Genomic DNA, 17,757 nt, shown 5'->3' with positions numbered 1-17,757 from the left:
GTGCCCGAATGCAATTTTTTCGTAATGATCGGTATTTTGCGATTTTTTCGTCGCCGTCGCGACTTTTTCGTAAATTGTTGCAACTTTTTCTTAGCCGTTACGACTTGCGCGAATTGTCGCGACTTTTTCGTAGCCGTCGCAAAAAAATCGGAAAGGTTTGCCCGCAGTTTACTAGTGCTCAATACGAAAAAGTCACGAAAATTTGCGCAAGTCGTAACGGCTACGAAAAAATCGCGACGGCGATGAAAAAGTCGCAAAATGTTTGTTTCCAATCCGATTTTTTCCCATTCGGGATTCGGATTCGTGGATTAGTAAATCAGCCCCTAGGAGTGAGAGGCAGAGATATCTAGAAAGCGCAATCTGAAGCCCCTCCAAGGAGATAGTGAGGTGGCCAGCTAGGGACCACAGAGAAAGGAGATTGCCTAAGCTAGAGGGTCTTCTGGTGTGAGTACCGGGGCGATTGCCTAAGAGAGGGTCTTCTGGCAGGAGTACTAGGAAGTAAGTCCTAAGTGAGAGGGTCTCCTAGAGGACGTAAAGAGAAAGTACCTGAACCTGCACATTAACTTTATTGGCGATTCTGTGTGAATACAATAAAGAAGTTATTTGGTTAATCAGCACTTCCAGTCTCCTGGTCAATTCCTCAAAGAGTGGCTTCTCAACTGCCTGTTAAGCAACCAGCCCAAGGGGGGCAAAGTCCCGGGAGTTGCAGGGAGTCCATACAAGGTGGAGGACTGTACAGATTAACCCAGAGAAGTTTCCCAGGGAGGAGTGTTACAATTCAATCTATCCCTACCCTGGGTGGAGGCACGCCAACCATAAGTATACCTGCTCACCCAAGTAAGCGGGGGCACGGTCTCCTGTAGTGCCATCTGCAGATAACTGCGCGTTAGAAAAGAAACAGTAGCCAAAAGTGGGTTACAATTTCTTCAGAGAGTAGGCTACTTCCTATACAGGTTCATGCTCTGCAGAACATATATCATAACTAGTCCACATTCACATATCCTGTCTTTAGCAGGGCTTTTACCCCAGGCTCTGGATGGAAAGATATTCCTCAACACTGCGGTATATGATAATTAATATAGTTCTCCCTAGCCTTTTAGTTACCCCTAGCCTTGGAGTCACATAATTCTGCTTATGCTCCTTTTAGCACTACCCATATTGGACCTATATCATGATCTATGAAAACCTACTCGAAGGAAACATTATCCTGCCACACAGATTTATTTCTTATACTCATTGGCTTTACTTAAATAGGGGCACTGCCAATTTGCTATTTTCCTCCATTCTCCCTTTAATGAAATGGCTCCCATCAATGAAATGGCACCTGGCAATATGTATTCACTTTTACATTAACCTTTAGTGTGTTATAGAATGTGTTATTACTAGTTATTTTTTTTTTACAAATTATTTTCATTTTTCTTCCTGCCTTGTTCCATCTTTTAGACGGGGGTCACTGACCCTGGAAACCAAAAAACAATAGCTTTCTAAGGCTACAATTGTATTATTACTATTTATTGCTCATCTTTCTATTCAGGCCTCTTCTATTCATTATTCACTCTGTTGTTCAGACAACTGTTTGGTTGCTTGGGTAAATTGGACATGAGCAACCAGATAGTTTCTAAAATTCCAAACTGGAGAGCTGTTGAACAAAAAGCTAAAAAAATTGAAAAACAAAAAAAAATTGACCAAAATAAGAATATCTCAGAATCACTGTCTAAAACTACACCATTAATTTAAGATTAATCTTATAACCATAACCTTTTTTTATTTTACTGTTTCTTAAATCATCAAGTTAATTCTTGCCCATCCTCTCTCAGCAAACTGTCTTTCTCAACATGCCGGCTTTGTGTCATATGCCCCAGAATTTAACAGAGATTATATGTCATTCAGTTACCTCCTACACTTCCCTGGTTTGTGCTTCCTCTGCCTAGCCCTAGCTTATGTATTACAGCTAAATTTCAGTTTATAAATGAAGAATATTTTATGCAACATTTAGCATCTTTTAGTTCACATAGTTTTTCTGAGTGAAAAACACAGTGACAACAGCAAGATAATCTATTATATTGAATATAATTGCATATTATTGATATGCCTTAAGACTCGCAAACTCTTCTAAAAGCTCAGTCATATCTGGCTTCTCATGCACTATCTTAAGCCTATAGTGCCTGTGTCACTTCTTTTTCTGGTGTCCCTGTGTAACACCAGAAATTCTCACAGGGTTTTTGTGTTTTTTTTATTAAAAACTTCACAAGAAAGAATTAACATAACTCAGACCGACATGCCGGCCAATAATTACAACTTATAACCAAAATTCACCCCCCTGTCCACTGGCCAAATGTCCCGATGAAGAACCTGAAGGAGACATACCGTATAGGGTTGTCATTTTCCCATCTTACTAGAGGTATTCCTAGTGCCCAAATGACTGCATGGTTGTTATTGAGTGTCTGCAATGGATGGATGCCTATTTTTTACATAGACATGTTTTTAATTCAAGGACAATATCAGCTGGAGAATCTGACATCCAAAGTCGACCACTTAACCCGTAACCTATGGATGTAAGTTCAGAGTCATCAATTACAGTAGGCAATCTCTCACCCTTAGTTAGCAATGTAGGCTTCACTAAGCTTTGCAGTTAGATCAATATTCTAAGACAGCTAATTTCAACTGACAAAGTAGAAAATGCTTTTTGTTAGAAAGGCTGTTAAGAATCAGCAATTCTCTAAATAAAAATATAGGGGAAGCAGAATGAGTTTTAACAAAGTTTATTTCAGAAACACCATTGCATTGTGATAGTGTAGAGCATTGTATAAAAAAAAAATAACAGTAAAAAATTGTAGCTGATCCTACAGCACATAGTTATATTCCTTCTCCACCCCTCTAAGTGATACAAGCAAGTGATACAGTCTAATCAACCATATTCTGTGGTTTTTCCAATAGTGGAACTATTAGCTCTTTCCACCACCCACACCTATGTCACTTTAATTAATCATATAAACCTGGCCAGATATCTCAGGCACTCTATGGTGGGCCAGTAGCAGGCACACAGTATTCATTAGTAATAATCTATGGATAAGTATTTTTTACAAAACACATATCATCAATGGCTTCTGGCTTCAACATTCCCTTTAGACAGCTAATATAAATAGCAGTTTTAACCTGTAAAGTAAATAGAAATCAAATTAAAGTTGTGGTGCCTAGTTCTGTAGTATAAAGGTTTTTATTGTATTGGTGGATGGGATACAATGAGGAAGGGGGGGGCAGATACCATAGGAACTGTGTCCTTTCCCACAATAACAGTGTATATTTAGAGATGTGGGTAGTGCACAATTAATAACATCATTAAAGCACACTTACTCATAATACAATAGTGCTCTACAATAACACCAAAAAATATGAACTAAATAAAACTCATGCTGTATTGTGGCGTGTATATTACACTTAAGGCACAATATTTAAATGGTGGAGTTTTATAATTAATATGTGACCTTATCATTTCCAAATGTATGAAGCACATTTGACAACAAAAATACAAAATGCTGGAGTGGAAGCAAATGCTAACAAGAAGCCCACCAAATGCCAGCTGTGTTACATACAAATTCAGGTTTTATATACCCGAGTAATAATTTACTCAATACCACCTTCTTGGCTGTTATGTTTTACTAGACCTCTTACAAATTTGTATTACATTACCCTCTAAGCTTTTCTACATAAATCATGGAATATTGGAAAATAAAATGTCTGATGTTTTAAATTTATACTAAGGAGGATAAGGTAGAAGGTAAAAATGCAAGTGAATGCTTTCTCTCACTTAAATTTTGCCTTGCTTGTTTTTTCTCAATCACATTTTTTCCTTTACAAAGATAGAAAGCTCTTTAGGTTTAAGGTGGAGAACCTTTTATATTGTATTTTCCAAATACCAGGGGTTATAAATGATTAAGCATGTACTATTAACAATGTGTTGACACAAGCTCTGAGACAGCATGGAATTACGGAGGATATTGCAAATTGGAATTATGTACTGTAAGAAACAAGTCTGTGTTCCCTTAAATTGTGCATGTGGACAAATATTGAAAAGGGGACACCTCTATTATAGTAAGGAGACTACTTATATTCTAGGCTGCTACAATAGATATTGCTCCTGCATAGAGAAAACCCACTATAATCACTGACCTCCACTGCTCCTTGTGCTTAATGGCTAACTCGTTAGTCTTGTCATTTTTGTAGTGTTTGCAATGTAAATAAACCATCAGTTATCTGTGGCTATATAAACAATTAAGATAATGAAAAAATAGGACAGGAACTACTTAAATGCTTTTCCCAATATATACAAACTGATTTAATAAATAATGTTTTTACTGAGTATTGATCCAAGGCCTTCATCAAGATTTACTTTAATATGCAGTATTACACATTGAGTACAGGCGAACATAAAAAAATTGCTCTAGTGTTTTGCATATAAATGTTTAGAAATGTTTCCAAATTTCAGTCTGTCTGTGTCCTTATGTTTAAGTCCTCTGACCTAGGGGCCCCATTCTGCGCACTGTTCTTCCTTTGTGCATAGGTATAGGTATGGTGTTCTCCACGGTGAAGTTCATCTAACTCTTTGGCACTACAACTTGGTGTAGGTGTCTCATAGGTATCATGAAAGCTGGTATAGTCAACTTCATAAAATCCTTTTTCCAAAGTGAGGACTGGGGTGAAGCGATGTCCCCAAAGAACTTCTGAGTCCACATACGAGCATCGGGCTTGGCATGTCATCCCTACAAAAGAGAGAAAACTGAGTGACTACTAACATATATTCAGCATTTTTTTGCAACAGATTAGAAGTACCCAATTCCAGAAATCTCTGCTGTTGACATGTAAATCCAAAGGGTAACCCCTTAAAACTAACTATTAGTATGATATGGACAGTAGCACAATGTAAACACTGCAAGGCAATGTGCAATCAGCCTTAATCTTTACTAATCATTTATGACCTATGACCTCAGTATGAAAGTCCATATAGTAAGTCAAGAAGAACTCAATGACTAAAAAAATAAAAATACAAAAAAAAGTTTTCATTTAAAGGTCTGGTTCAGCTTTAGGTTAACTTTTAATATGTTATAGAATGGCCTAAACTTAGCAACTTTTCAATTGGTCTTTATTTTTTTTTCCTACGTTTTTGAATTATTTGCCTTCCTCTTCTTACTCAAATGGCAGCCAGCAGCCAAAATGCTATTGCTCCATGAGGCTACAATTTTATTGTTATAGTGAACTTTTATGACCTACTCAGGCCCTGGGCTGTTCATAACCCAGTCTCTCTTTTTTATCACCTCCTGGTTGCTAGGTTAAATTGAACCCTAGCAACCATATAGCTGCTGAAATTTTACACTGGAGAGCTGCTGAACAAAATGCTAAATAATCCAAAAACTGGAAATAATGACAAATGAAGACTGATTGCAAATTGCTTCAGAATAGCATGTAAATACAGCCATAAGCACTCACAGAAACGCTGCACTAAGTCCTCTATCAAAAGCAAAATGGCAGCTGTAATTTTAACAGAGAAAGCTTCTAGGGCTCTTTACTCAGGTATAGTAAAGCTTTCTGCAGAATAAATATAGTGTTCTAGGTGGCACTAATGTGGCGAATCTATTGGCAGTAAAATGCCAAAATGACTTTCCTTCTCCTTTAAAGTTAATTTAAAGATGAACAACCCCTTTACGTCAATGGGAGGTGTATATTTAATATTCAAGGTATAGTTTCAAATGTATTTGATTCAGTTTCTTTATTCAAAATATGATATACTGGCCTCGGAATGTGATTTTAACATCACTTACCTTTTTATGGCCTGAATAAAGCGGTACTATATAAAAAGACACCAAACCAAAATTCCATATTTAACTACTTAAGTCAGCTACAACAGAAGTTATGTAGAACCTGAATATGAGAGCCAGGCCTATTCTGAAACATCTGCCCACATCCCATTAATATTCTGTAGTTGCAATCACTTCTGGAGTTCAATTTTGTATTATATATTTCATGGTTTATCCACAAGAGCAAAGTGAAAGGCTTTACCTACTGCCACACACACACATATATAGTAATATGTTTCTAATAAATCACTTACATACAGGCCAAATTCTAATTACTGGCCTTGAACTGATACATTTTGTCTCTTGTGGCATGAATAGGGCTTAATCAGCTCACTCCTTTATAGAAAAGGTTAAAAAAAAGTATTTCCTGCTGCTTCTGGTTCACCAGCTTTTGAACAGCTCATGTTATTTATTGGCCTGCTTAATGTCCCTTGAAATGCAGAAATATTTTAACTCCAGGGCTCACCTGGAAGCCAGTGGTGCTTTAAGTGATTTATAGGATTTCATGTCAGTGTTGCTAACAAGCTTTCACTCCATGTACGCTTATATATAGGTGTGCCTGCTGTAACCTCCTACCTTACTTAGTTAGATGTGTCATTTCTCAGGTCTAAAATTAAGTGTTGGACAACAGAAACTGCACATGTCTATTTCTAAAATCTATGTTGAAAAATGTATATTTGTTCTGAAACCAAGAAACCTTATATAAGCAGTGTTTATATAGGGAAGTAATAACCTGGGCTGGGCACCAGTGCATATGTGAGCTGCAATCTCTACCGGGACTCAAGTCGCTTCCTGCCTCCTCACCACTCCTTATACCACTGCTCATATACAAGAAATGTTGAGACAATATAGAACATATGGTATAGTAATGGTTATGCATGTACAGAAGAACAAGCACCATATAAGCTGTAAAAGGTTCTCACTAGTAGAGACAAACCTTAGTTAAATGGATCCTCCACCAATGGAAGCTTCTCAAGGATAAGAAATAGGATAAGGAACAGTCCCTTTCCATCTGTGTGTCCCTACACTTAGGCATGGTGTTACCTAGAGAGCTACAGTACTTGCACACTATTTCCACAGATGAAATGGATGCTGCTCTTGCTGGCTTAATGGACAACTCCTCTAACACAGAAGGGGCCCCTGTTTCCATGACTTCTCTAAACATCTTATTGGTTACAAAGGGTTACTGCACCTGGGTAAACTTTTTGTCTATAGCTTCATATTGGAGAAACTTCTAATTTCTCAGTATAGGAATTCAGGTACTGTATATGATCTAGCAGTATACTGAACTTAGGCAACATAGCAGATACTGATCAATAGGATGAGAGAATACAAAATACATGAACACTAGAGAGAGCAGGACCGCCTGGCTACAAAAGAGTTATAGATAACAGCAAAATCCATGCACTGTTAACAACTAAACTCAGTTCATCTATCTTTATGTAGCTACACTGCCCTTTCAAAAGGATTGTGAAAAGGAAGGGCTACCTTATTGGTAAATATTGACACTTTTAGAAGCATACCATGTTATTTGTCAAGCCTTTTCAAAACTCTCAAGAGAAAAAATGGACCAGAAGAGTATTTAATTTGGTGTGGCACAAAAGTCTCTTAAAGGGGGTCTGTCACCTAGACATTAAAAGCTGTATAATAAAAGTCCTTTTCAAATTGAAAATAAACCCCACTTTCACCCCAAAACATCAATAACTGTTATAAGGGTATAAAAACAAATCACAGCTGTCAATTACTTTCACTTTCCTAGATGCCACTTAACACTTCTCATTTCCCTCTCTGCTCACTGCTTATAACTGTGTAGCCTGTGAATGGGCATCAGGTTCCCCGTTCTGGTGCATAAACAAGATTTTGAGGTGGTATCAAGCATCTTAACCTGCTTGCTGTGATTGTAAATTCCAAGACTGAAGGAAACAAAATTTTAAATGTTCATTTTGCTTGATAACAAAGGGTTTGACATTATTTTTTAGGGTGACAAGTCCCTTCAAAGAAGAAGGAAAGGTAAAAACTAAGTAAGCTTTATCAAAAAGGTCTATGTAAATACAGCTATAAGCACAGAAAAGCTGCACTGAGTCCTCTATCAAAAGAAACACAGGATTTCTTGTCTTCTTTTGTTTATACATGTACTTCGGTATCAGACTTCATCTCTCAGTAAAATCCTTCATTATGAGTCCCCAGTCTGGCAGCTCTCTCCCTTCTCCTGCCCCCCCTCCAATCAAAATGTGTGATCTGAGCTACCAGCAGGTAGAGGTGCAGCACGGAACCTACTGAGACCAAGCTAAAATCTTAAGCAAACAGAGGGAGCTTTTAGGGCTGTTTACTCAGGTATAGTAAAGCTTTCTGCAGAATAAGTATAGTGCACTAATGTGGCTAATCTGTTGGCAGTAAATCGAGTCAGTCGCTCGCAATAGATTTTTGCTATTGCGGGTGATTAACTGCTCCAAAATGCCTCTCCACTGGCAAAAATAGGAGTCTCTGGTGAAAGGCCTACAAATCGTTTCCAGAGTCACACAAAGTTTCCTCCTGCAGGCAACTTTGCTTGAATTTGGAAAGCTGAAGTGATGCATACGCCTTTCCACTGGTTACTCTTATCAAGGGTGACTAACTCTTTCTTTGGGGCATAGGCCTTAAGCTTCTGCAGTGTTCTCTAGTAGCGTTGTCAGTGTCACTACATGGGAAACACTGCAGGCATCTATTTTTGTTGATCAACATATTCTAATTTCTAGGGAACTGCTGTACGCTAATACAAAGTCTGAGCCTATGGGCAGTCCTATACAGCAATTCCACTGACTCTTGACTATGTTGCTATCAGCTGCGTTTCTGCCTCAGGCAGCAGCAGTCCCAACGCTGCCGCCAATTACCCACTCTGTGCTTACCTCTTACATGTCAGAGCAGGTCCTGGGGTGGGGTCGTCACTAGTGCAGAGAGCACTATTGTGCTGAATTGTTTCGTTTCAAAAAATGGAAATTTGGCTCTTAATGTTACGAGAGGTGGCAACTGGTAACTAGTAGTTTCTCACCTTGCCTTATGGCAGGAGCAACACTTGCTGCAATCCTTCATGGTGCAAACAACCATTGTGAGCAAGTGCGCAATTCACCATGTCCCCCTTCACCACCTCTCATCAGCAATGTGTGGTTTGCATATAAAGCTGTATGTTTACTGTATGAATACTCATGTATTGGTACAATGCAGTGCAGTGGTTTTTAACATTTACAAGAAAAAAGGCCACTGTATGCCTTATACAGGTAGGTGACCTGTTATACAGAATGTGCAAGACCTGGGGTTTTCCAGATAAGGGGTCTTTTCATAATTTGGATCTCCAAAAAAAAAATCATTGGATCTCTACTAAAAATAATTTAAAAATTAGATAAACCCAATAAGATGGTTTTGCTATCAATATTGATCCATGCAGCTTATTTAGGATCAAGAACAAGGTACTGTTTAAATATTACAGAGAAAAAGGGAATATTTGTAAAAAAATTAAATTTGATTAAAATGGAGTCTATAAGAGATGACTCTTTTTTTCTGAATAATGGGTTTCTGAATACCATATCCCATGCCTGTATTTGCATCACTTGTTAAGAAAGGGAGTAATTTCAAAACTGAATAATGTAGGTATTATTGCAGGGGTTGTCTGTTTTATAAATTGTATGACTTTCATTGGACACCCATGAATTCCTTGGCATGAAAGTCTTAGTCTTCTGTTATTTTACAGGAACATTTGATTGATTCATGAATGTGAGAAAGAAGATGAACTGACTTTATTTGCACAGATGTAAGCAGGGAGGGAGAGGAAAACTATGGGCAACATGCATTTCTTGTATTATACATACATCAAATATAGGACTCGTACCACTATACCCTGCATATTTATTTATTTTTTAATAGGCCTCTAGCTAACTCGCTCAGCCCAGCATTACCTGTTCTATTCAATATGGTGACAGACTTCATAAGAGCACTGGATATGTCTGTTGAGCTGGGCTGGGAGTTGTGTGATGCTTTAGTTCACAGGCATCAACAGTTCTTAAGTCTACGGAAGGTTTTTACAGTTCAGCACAGCATCAGAGGCTGACACAGTGCTCCTGACAATGGTTCTGAATTTGGGGAAATTGAAAACCACAAGGCTTGGTGGATAGATTATGTAGGGACTGATCAAAATAGGTGACTGCTGAAATACAATGCCTTTATATTAACTGTTAATCTACAATTACAGTATGTTAGCCAGTCAAAATTTTTAGTAACAAATGTAACTTACCTGTTGCTTCCACCATGCCCTCTAGGATAACCACAATTTCAAATTCTTCTATATCCATCTGAGTCCGAGACATTTCCCAGAATGGGCTTTTCTCATTAATCTCATGTGAAATGATGAGAGGAGAGACCAAAAAGAGACGGTCGTCACCTGTATCAAAGCCCACGTTGATATCAGTCTGATTAAGTGGAATAAATTCACCCTCTTTAGTTTGCTTGGATTTAATAAGTTTTGCCCGGATTGATGCTTCTACAATGTGAGAACTTCGGAGGTCCCCAACACGGAACATTAAACATAGTTTTCCATCCCTTAATGAAATGACTGCATTATTGGAGAACATAAGTGTCTCAGCACGCTTCTTTGGCTGGCTAATCTTTACAAACATGCAACCTACCATCAGGGCATTAACAATTGAACCCAATATGGCTTGAACTAAAAGCAGAACAATTCCTTCAGGGCATTTCTCTGTGATAACCCGATAGCCATAACCAATTGTAGTTTCAGTTTCAATAGAAAAAAGAAATGCAGAAACAAATCCATTAAGATTTTCTACACATGGAACCCAGTTTTTGTCGCCCAAGTGGTCCAGATCTCCTCGGATATATGCAATGAGCCACCAGATAAGGCCAAAGAAAAGCCAGGTGACAGTGTATACAAGTGTAAAGATAAACAAGCTAAAGTGCCACTTGAGATCCACTAGGGTAGTAAACAAATCACTAAAGTACCGGTAGGTTTCCTTGACATTGCCATGGTGTACATTGCACTTTCCATCCTTTTCCATATACCTTTGCCTTGGCTTCTTATGCTCAGACAGTAGATGTGTACGGTCAATTGTTAGTGTTGGATCTTCTCGAGCTTGTTTTGGTAACTTTTTGGGTTCTCTGGGTGTAATATCAACCTCTAAGTCCTGATTCATAGAGACCCTTAAATCCCTTGCCATGATAGAATGAATGCTGTAGGGAAACAAAAAAACATCAAATTTGTTTCTAAAAGCTTTTGACATACAGAATACAGAATAAAGACATACATATATATTTAGAGGCAGGTTTATTATAGACTGAACTGGGGAATTTAAAAGGATTCCCAGAACTCTGATCTATTTTGCAATTTTAATTTTAAATAACATGATTGTCAGGCAAGTGATAAATATTGTCATCTTTACCAGAGAATGGTGGCAGCCCAGCAGAATGTGTTGTAAACTGCCATGAGCAGTCAAATGCCACCCTGACCTATGTAGTCAAAATGCTAATGGCTGCTATAACCTGTTGGAGTCTGGTCTCCCTGATCTAAGCTGCATATGGCAAGAAATGTCACATACAGTTATTTTCTGCACTGAATAAGTTGCTATAACACAGGGAACAAATTGTTCAATACTAGATATAGATAAAAATGCCACACTCACAAGTCTTGACAATATAAAATACAATCTTTTTCTGCTAACAGTGTCGGACTGGCCCACCAGGATACCAGGAAAACTCCCGGTGGGCCCAGGTGTCAGTGGGCCCTCTTGCTTCTAACTATTTAGCCTCTTTCATAGTCATTTCCTGTTTCATTATGGGAACAAGAAAGCTTGATGGATGGAAGAATAGAGTATAGTATGTAGAGAAAATAGACTAGGATAATAAAAGGTTCTGAGGGAGGAGAGGAAGAATTGAAGTTTTGAGAGTGGGCCCATGGTTCAGGGTTTTCTGGTGGGCCCCTGCCATCTCAGTCTGACACTGTCTGCTAATTATAAAGAACCAACAAGGCATTTTACGAGTACTTTGCAGGGATTACATATGATTCATATCAGTCCCTGCCTCATAGCACTTACATTTTAAAGTCCCTATTACACTCTCTGGGGCTAATATTCTCAGGAACCAGTTAACTTGCCTGTATATTTTTGGAGTGTAGGAGGAAACCGAGCACCTGAAGGAGAACTACTTGCAGATAGTGGCCAATTCTTTACTCTCAGGTCTCAACAATATAAATCAAAAAGAAATCCAAAGCTTTGGTCATGTAGAGTTGCATTGTGTTTGATTTTTCATAAACACTTTGATTTATTTTGACTATATAAAGTACACACACAGAGGATGCACATATTGTGACTGCTGGGGGCTCAATGGGCCTCTGACTCATAAGCAGTTTTACATATTTATTTAAGTGATTTTGCTGTGGAACCAGAAACGTATACAGGTTACACCATTGATCTGCTCAATGGAACATTGCTCACTAAGCAAAAACATTGGCCAGTTAGGCCTCTAGGGTAATTCGGAACATCCATATAGTAAGTTACCATATAAAGTGAAACAATATCTATTCAATCCATGTTCAGGATGTTCTGAGAAAGTGAGTGGCTGTGTGCATCTTGATATTTGAAGGTGGTAGGAAAAGGGAAATAAAGGGGTATATTATATACTACAACAAGATTGTGCTGTTTTCAAATTTATTCCAAACGTTTCTTGAAAACAATGTTTTTTTTTTTATTATCAACCAATATCTTTATTGAACAACCAAATAGTCAAAAACAACATTGGCATAAATTATGTGTTGGTACTAATAAAGGTTCAAAACCAGAGAGTCCTGTAGGGGTTGGGATCTGAGGAGGCTTTACGGGGGAGGGGTTGTTATCAATAGGGGATCTCCTGTGGGGAAGGGGACTGGGGTACCGAGGCAGTCGGTCCAGTGACACCAGATTTGCATAAAGGTGAGTATTTTCCCTCTTTTGTCCAGTATAGTCCGTTCTAGGGCTGCAGTTTCGTCCATGGCCTTTTTCCATTCTTGCGATTTTGGGGGTATCCGGTCCTTCCAATGCAAGGTGAGTATTCTCCTGGCGTGGAACATAGCTTTCAAAATAAACATTTTTGTATGGCTGTCAAGGTTTTCATTTAAGTCCACTGTTAGTAGGCAGTTTCTAGCAGTACCCGTGCCCCAGCCCGGAATTGCAGCTGTAAGCCACCCTGTAACTTCGTCCCAATATTGTTTTAGGCTCGAGCAACTCCATAGAGTGTGTACTAGTGTAGCGGCCTCGGAGCCGCATCTCGGGCATAAAGGTGAGGTTAATACTTTCATAGCATACTGTCTTTGTACAGTATAATAAGCTCAATGAATTAGATACAATTGTAACAAGCCATGCCTATATGCAAATGAAACCAGCTTTGGGGTGGTAAGTATCCATTCCCACTGAACATCAAGGAGAGCACCCAACTCGCCCTCCCAGGCATCACGTGCTCTTAGTTCTGGGTCTATATGCTGTGGTTTGTACAATTGTTTGTACAAGCTCGAGATCTTGCCCTTGTATGCTGGTATTAGTAGAGTGTCTATTATTGGAGAATTGGCTACTGTGATGTTGGAGCGAGCAGATTGAGAGGTAAGGGCCCTTGACAGTTTATAGTGTGTTAACCATTGCGTGGGAGCTACCTGCTGTCACATAGTTGTTGCAGGGGTATGACTTGGTTATCAGCCCAGACATCTCCAATCGTGGTAAGATTGTGCGTGCAATAAATTCTAGGAGGGTTATGTGATACCAGTTGAGGGAAATCTAGATTGTGCCAGAGGGGAGTCTGAGGTGGGTATTGTTCCAGTTTAATTAACTTATGCCCAGCCTGGAGTATTCTGTTTTGGAGTGTCAGTATGGATGAGGCATTCCTTGGTAATTTTTTGGTCAGTAGAGAGGGCCAGGGAGATCCCTGTTTGCAAGATACCAAAGCCCACAGTTGGTACAGTGGGGGGGGAGATGTTCGAATGGACCATAGAGGAAATGTGTGCTAACTGAGCAGCCACATAATAGATTTACATGTCTGCGAGAGCCAATCCCCCCCATCTCTAGGTTTCATGAGAGTGGTTAAGCATAGTCGGGGTCTGGAAGTGCCCCAGATAAATTTACTAAGCAATGAATTCAGTTGGGTAAATACCTTTTTGGGGATGTATACAGGGGAATGCCATAGCGCATACAGGACTTTTGGTAGCAGAAACATTTTAATCAGTTGGATTCTCCCCGCTGGTCCCACTGGTAGTGTTTCCCAGGCTTTAAATTTATTTTGTGCCCACTGGAAGAGGCTCTCTATGTTGAGGTTAAAGTATTGTGATATCAGGAGAGCTATCTGTATACCCAGGTAAGTGAATTTGTTAGAAATCTGCAGTGGGCATGTATCTAGGGGTTCGTTGGGTTGTTGCTTGTCCATCAGAAAGAGCACCAATTTAGCAGTGCTGGTTTGTAGCCCTGAGATACTACCAAACCCCTGAGTTCAATCAGTGCAGTCAAGGAGGGGCCTCTGTCCCCTAGGTACACTAACGTGTCATCGGCATATAGTTGCACTTTTTCAGTAAAGCCAGGGTACTCAAATCCCATGATCTGTGGGTGCGCCCGTACTGCCTGGGCGAAGGGTTCTATGGCTATGGCAAAGAGCAGGGGGGATAGCGGGCACCCCTGCCTTGTGCAAAGGCAAAGGCTGCGGTAGTGAGAGAGTTAATGTGAATGCTTGCCATAGGGTACTTGTAGAGGAGCTGACCCATTTGTATATATTTTTTACGAATCCGAAGTGGGTGAGTACTTGCCAGAGATAAGGCCACTCTACTGTGTCAAACGCCTTTGTAATGTCAAGGGCTGCTATGACTCTGCCCCCCAGTCCGGCATGAGCGTGGGTTAGGTTTAGGTACAGCCGTCTGGTGTTTAGGGCTGCAGTTTTTGCGGGGATAAATCCTATCTGATCGGGGTGGATTATGTTAGTAACTACCCTGCTCAGCCTGCGGGCTAGTACTTTGGCAAAGATTTTCACATCTGCTGTGAGGAGAGAAATTTGCCTAAACGTTTCGCACAGTTGTGGGTCTTTACCCTGTTTGGGAAGCAGAACAATTGCTGCTTCATAGAAGGATTCAGGGAACTGGCCCAATTGTATGGCTTCTTTAAAAAGCTTAAGCAGTTATGGAGTTAAAATTGCCTCTTGTATATTTCTATGGGGATATCATCGGCCCCTGCAGCCTTACCTAAGGGGAAGGAGTTTACAGCTTCTTGTATCTCCATTTCAGTAAGTGCAGAGTCTAGATGATTGCTGTATTCTCTGGGCAGTGTTGGGAGAGCTAGTGAGGCAAGAAAGGAATTCATTTCTGATTCTGGGGCTGTGAGTTTGGTTTTGTACAGGTCCGTATAAAATTAGGCCAGCACTTCTTGGACCGACTGGGGGTCAGTGTGTAGGTTACCTAGAGGGTCTCTCAGTGCAGGGACTGGAGGGGGGTGGTATGGGCTTTGGCCAGGTGTGCTAGCATTCTACCCGCCCTCTCATCTTGTTCAGATATATTCATTTTTCGTGAAATAAAGCTTTTTCAGTGCTTTTTGTTTAATGGCTTGGGTGTAGTTGTTTCGTGCTTCAGTAAGCAGTTTTAAATTATCTGGGGAGGGAGAGGCGGCTGCCACTGCATCCAGGTGGGAAACTTGTGACTCAAGTGCTTGTATTGCTTTTTGTGTCTGCTTCTTATATGCCGTTATTTCAGCAGATACTGAGTTTTTTTATATAGGATTTCAGAGAATCCCAAAAGGGTAATATGCGGTCAGCTGTTTGGTTTAGTGTTATAAAGTCATTTATAGTGTCATCTACAGTTTTGGAATTGTCCAGGATGTTTAGCCATACTGGGTTTATAGAGGGGCGCGGGCTCTTGATTTTGTGTGGGAAGCTCTAGTTTGAGCTGAAGTGGGGCATGGTCAGATATACCCCGAGGGATCGACTACATAGGGGATTGTGGCTGTGTTAATAAAGGCCATGTCTATCCTGGATAGGGCTGAGCGGGCGGAAGTAAAGCATGAGTACTGGGGAACCCCGGGATGAGTTTCTCTCCATGGATCTATTAATGCTAGGGAGGCCATTAATCTAGAGAGCTGGGTACTCTTGGGGGGAGACCTTAGAGGGTGTTTCCATAGCCTGTCTAGTTCAGGGAGTAATACTTCATTAAAGTCGCCTGCCGCCAACACCAGAGCTCTCGGGTACAGAGCTACGTAGTCAGCAAGAATGCGTATTATGTCTCCATCAAATGGAGGGGGGATGTAAATATTGACTAAAAGCATTTCACATGAGTAAAAGTAGCAGTGTAGAAAAATAAATCTGCCCTTTGGGTCTGTCTTTAGATTGTGAACGGATTTGCCTATAAGAATTGATACCCCTGAGGAATGTGTGGAGTAGGTGGCATGGTAAGTTCATCGTATCCACGGGCGTTTGAGAGTTAGGATTTTAGAACCTGTCAGGTATGTTTCTTGGAGAAAGGCAATTGAAGTAGAGTGCCGTGTAAGGAAGTCTAAGACTAAGGCGATTGCCTATTTGGGACTCTATGTTCCTGCTCAATTGAGAACATGGCTGAGAGCTGTGCGGCTCCAAATATTTCTTTAAGCCAGGTTTCTAGGAACGTTTCTGGGGAGTTGCCTTCTGCCCGCTCAGGGAAATTTACAAACCGCAAGTTGCTGCGCCGCAGTCGGTTCTCAAGGTTTTTACTCAGACAGTAGTTTTAGTAAGTTACGATACTGATTAGGTAGGTCTCTGCACGAATCCTCCAAATTGCTGACTCGGGATTCAACTGCTGTAGTACGTTCACGCAGCTTTTGCAAGTCTGATTTTATGATAGAGAAGTCTATCTTGATATCCTCTGTTTTGGTATTGATGAGCGATGTGCAAGAGCTGTTAGCCGCTCTAATTTCTTCCATAACATCATGGAGGGTTGGTTCTGAGGTGTGCGGGGTTGCCCCCGGCGTGGTACTTGTGCGTGTCAGTGCAGCGATATCAGCGGTACTCACGGTTTGGACAGGGCTGTTTGCGACATGTCCCAAGTCAGCACCATTTTGATTTCCGAGGCTCATTTATGCACCTTATGTTGCCCCATCTGCTCTCTCTGGGGTAGCGGCTGCCTCACAGTAGGTTCTGGCTCCGTTGCAAAGGGTTTGTAGCGGGTTGTTAGCAGGATCAGTTCTGATGATCCCTTTTAAAGACAATATAGTTAGGTCATATGTATTCTATGGGCATCTGAATCAATTGTGTTTGCTTCTGAGTCACTTCAGCTCCAAAAAGAAAGGAAATCAGATTACATGTGGCTAGTTTTATTAGAAGAATACAAAATTTATGGTGGTTCAGCAGAAATTCAATTACTACTTGACCCTACAGATGTCTTATAGGATTAAGCCAAGAAATAGAATTCGACAGCAGCAAAATAATCAATTTGTCCTTGCCATGTCGCCATTTAAATATATAGTCCTTAGTTGTGTGTTTCTTTTATTTTAATTCAAATGTCACAATAAGAGGCAGAAGCAGCTGCTACTAAGAGAATTTCTTTTTCTGTGAGTTAATTTGACAAAAAGAAAAGTTGTGATGGAAAGTTGGACTTCAGTACACACACACGCGCACAGTATATTCATACATATGTGTGTTATATAGTTATATATATATATATATATATATACACACACACACACACATACATACTGTGGTTTGTAAACTCTTTCACATTTTCTATATTTTCATAAAGGAAAACAATCCAAGATGACCTTCATCAAGGGGAAAGGATGCTGGATATTTATCTGCCTGGGTGCAGATCAAAAATAAAGAAGTATTACCACTCAGCATTCACAAGAAATATACTCCCAGCTAACTTTATATTTAATCTGCCAGCAGTGTTGGACTGAGGAAT

General features: G+C 40.0%; 1 protein-coding gene across 8 annotated transcripts in view; it reads right to left on the bottom strand.

Annotated features, from left to right (window-relative positions):
• Positions 1-2,746: 2,746 nt before the first annotated feature.
• The window catches only part of kcnj5 (potassium inwardly rectifying channel subfamily J member 5), a 69,521-nt gene continuing 54,510 nt past the window's right edge, over positions 2,747-17,757 (bottom strand). For 7 of the 8 annotated variants that reach the window (XM_031905101.1, XM_031905104.1, XM_031905102.1 and 4 more), the window contains 2 exons: positions 10,117-11,066; positions 2,747-4,760 (listed from right to left, as the gene is read on the bottom strand). In XM_031905101.1, coding sequence (XP_031760961.1) covers positions 4,483-4,760; positions 10,117-11,066 — 1,228 coding nt within the window. In that variant the 3' untranslated portion in view covers positions 2,747-4,482. The remainder of the gene's footprint in view (positions 4,761-10,116; positions 11,067-17,757) is intronic. The other variant, NM_001016901.2, reaches the window with a different exon arrangement.

The sequence above is a fragment of the Xenopus tropicalis genome, chromosome 7, assembly GCF_000004195.4.
Source record: "Xenopus tropicalis strain Nigerian chromosome 7, UCB_Xtro_10.0, whole genome shotgun sequence".
In the NCBI taxonomy this organism is placed as follows: domain Eukaryota; kingdom Metazoa; phylum Chordata; class Amphibia; order Anura; family Pipidae; genus Xenopus; species Xenopus tropicalis.
Note: the sequence above shows the minus strand (reverse complement) of the source record. Positions and strands in the feature narration are given on the sequence as shown.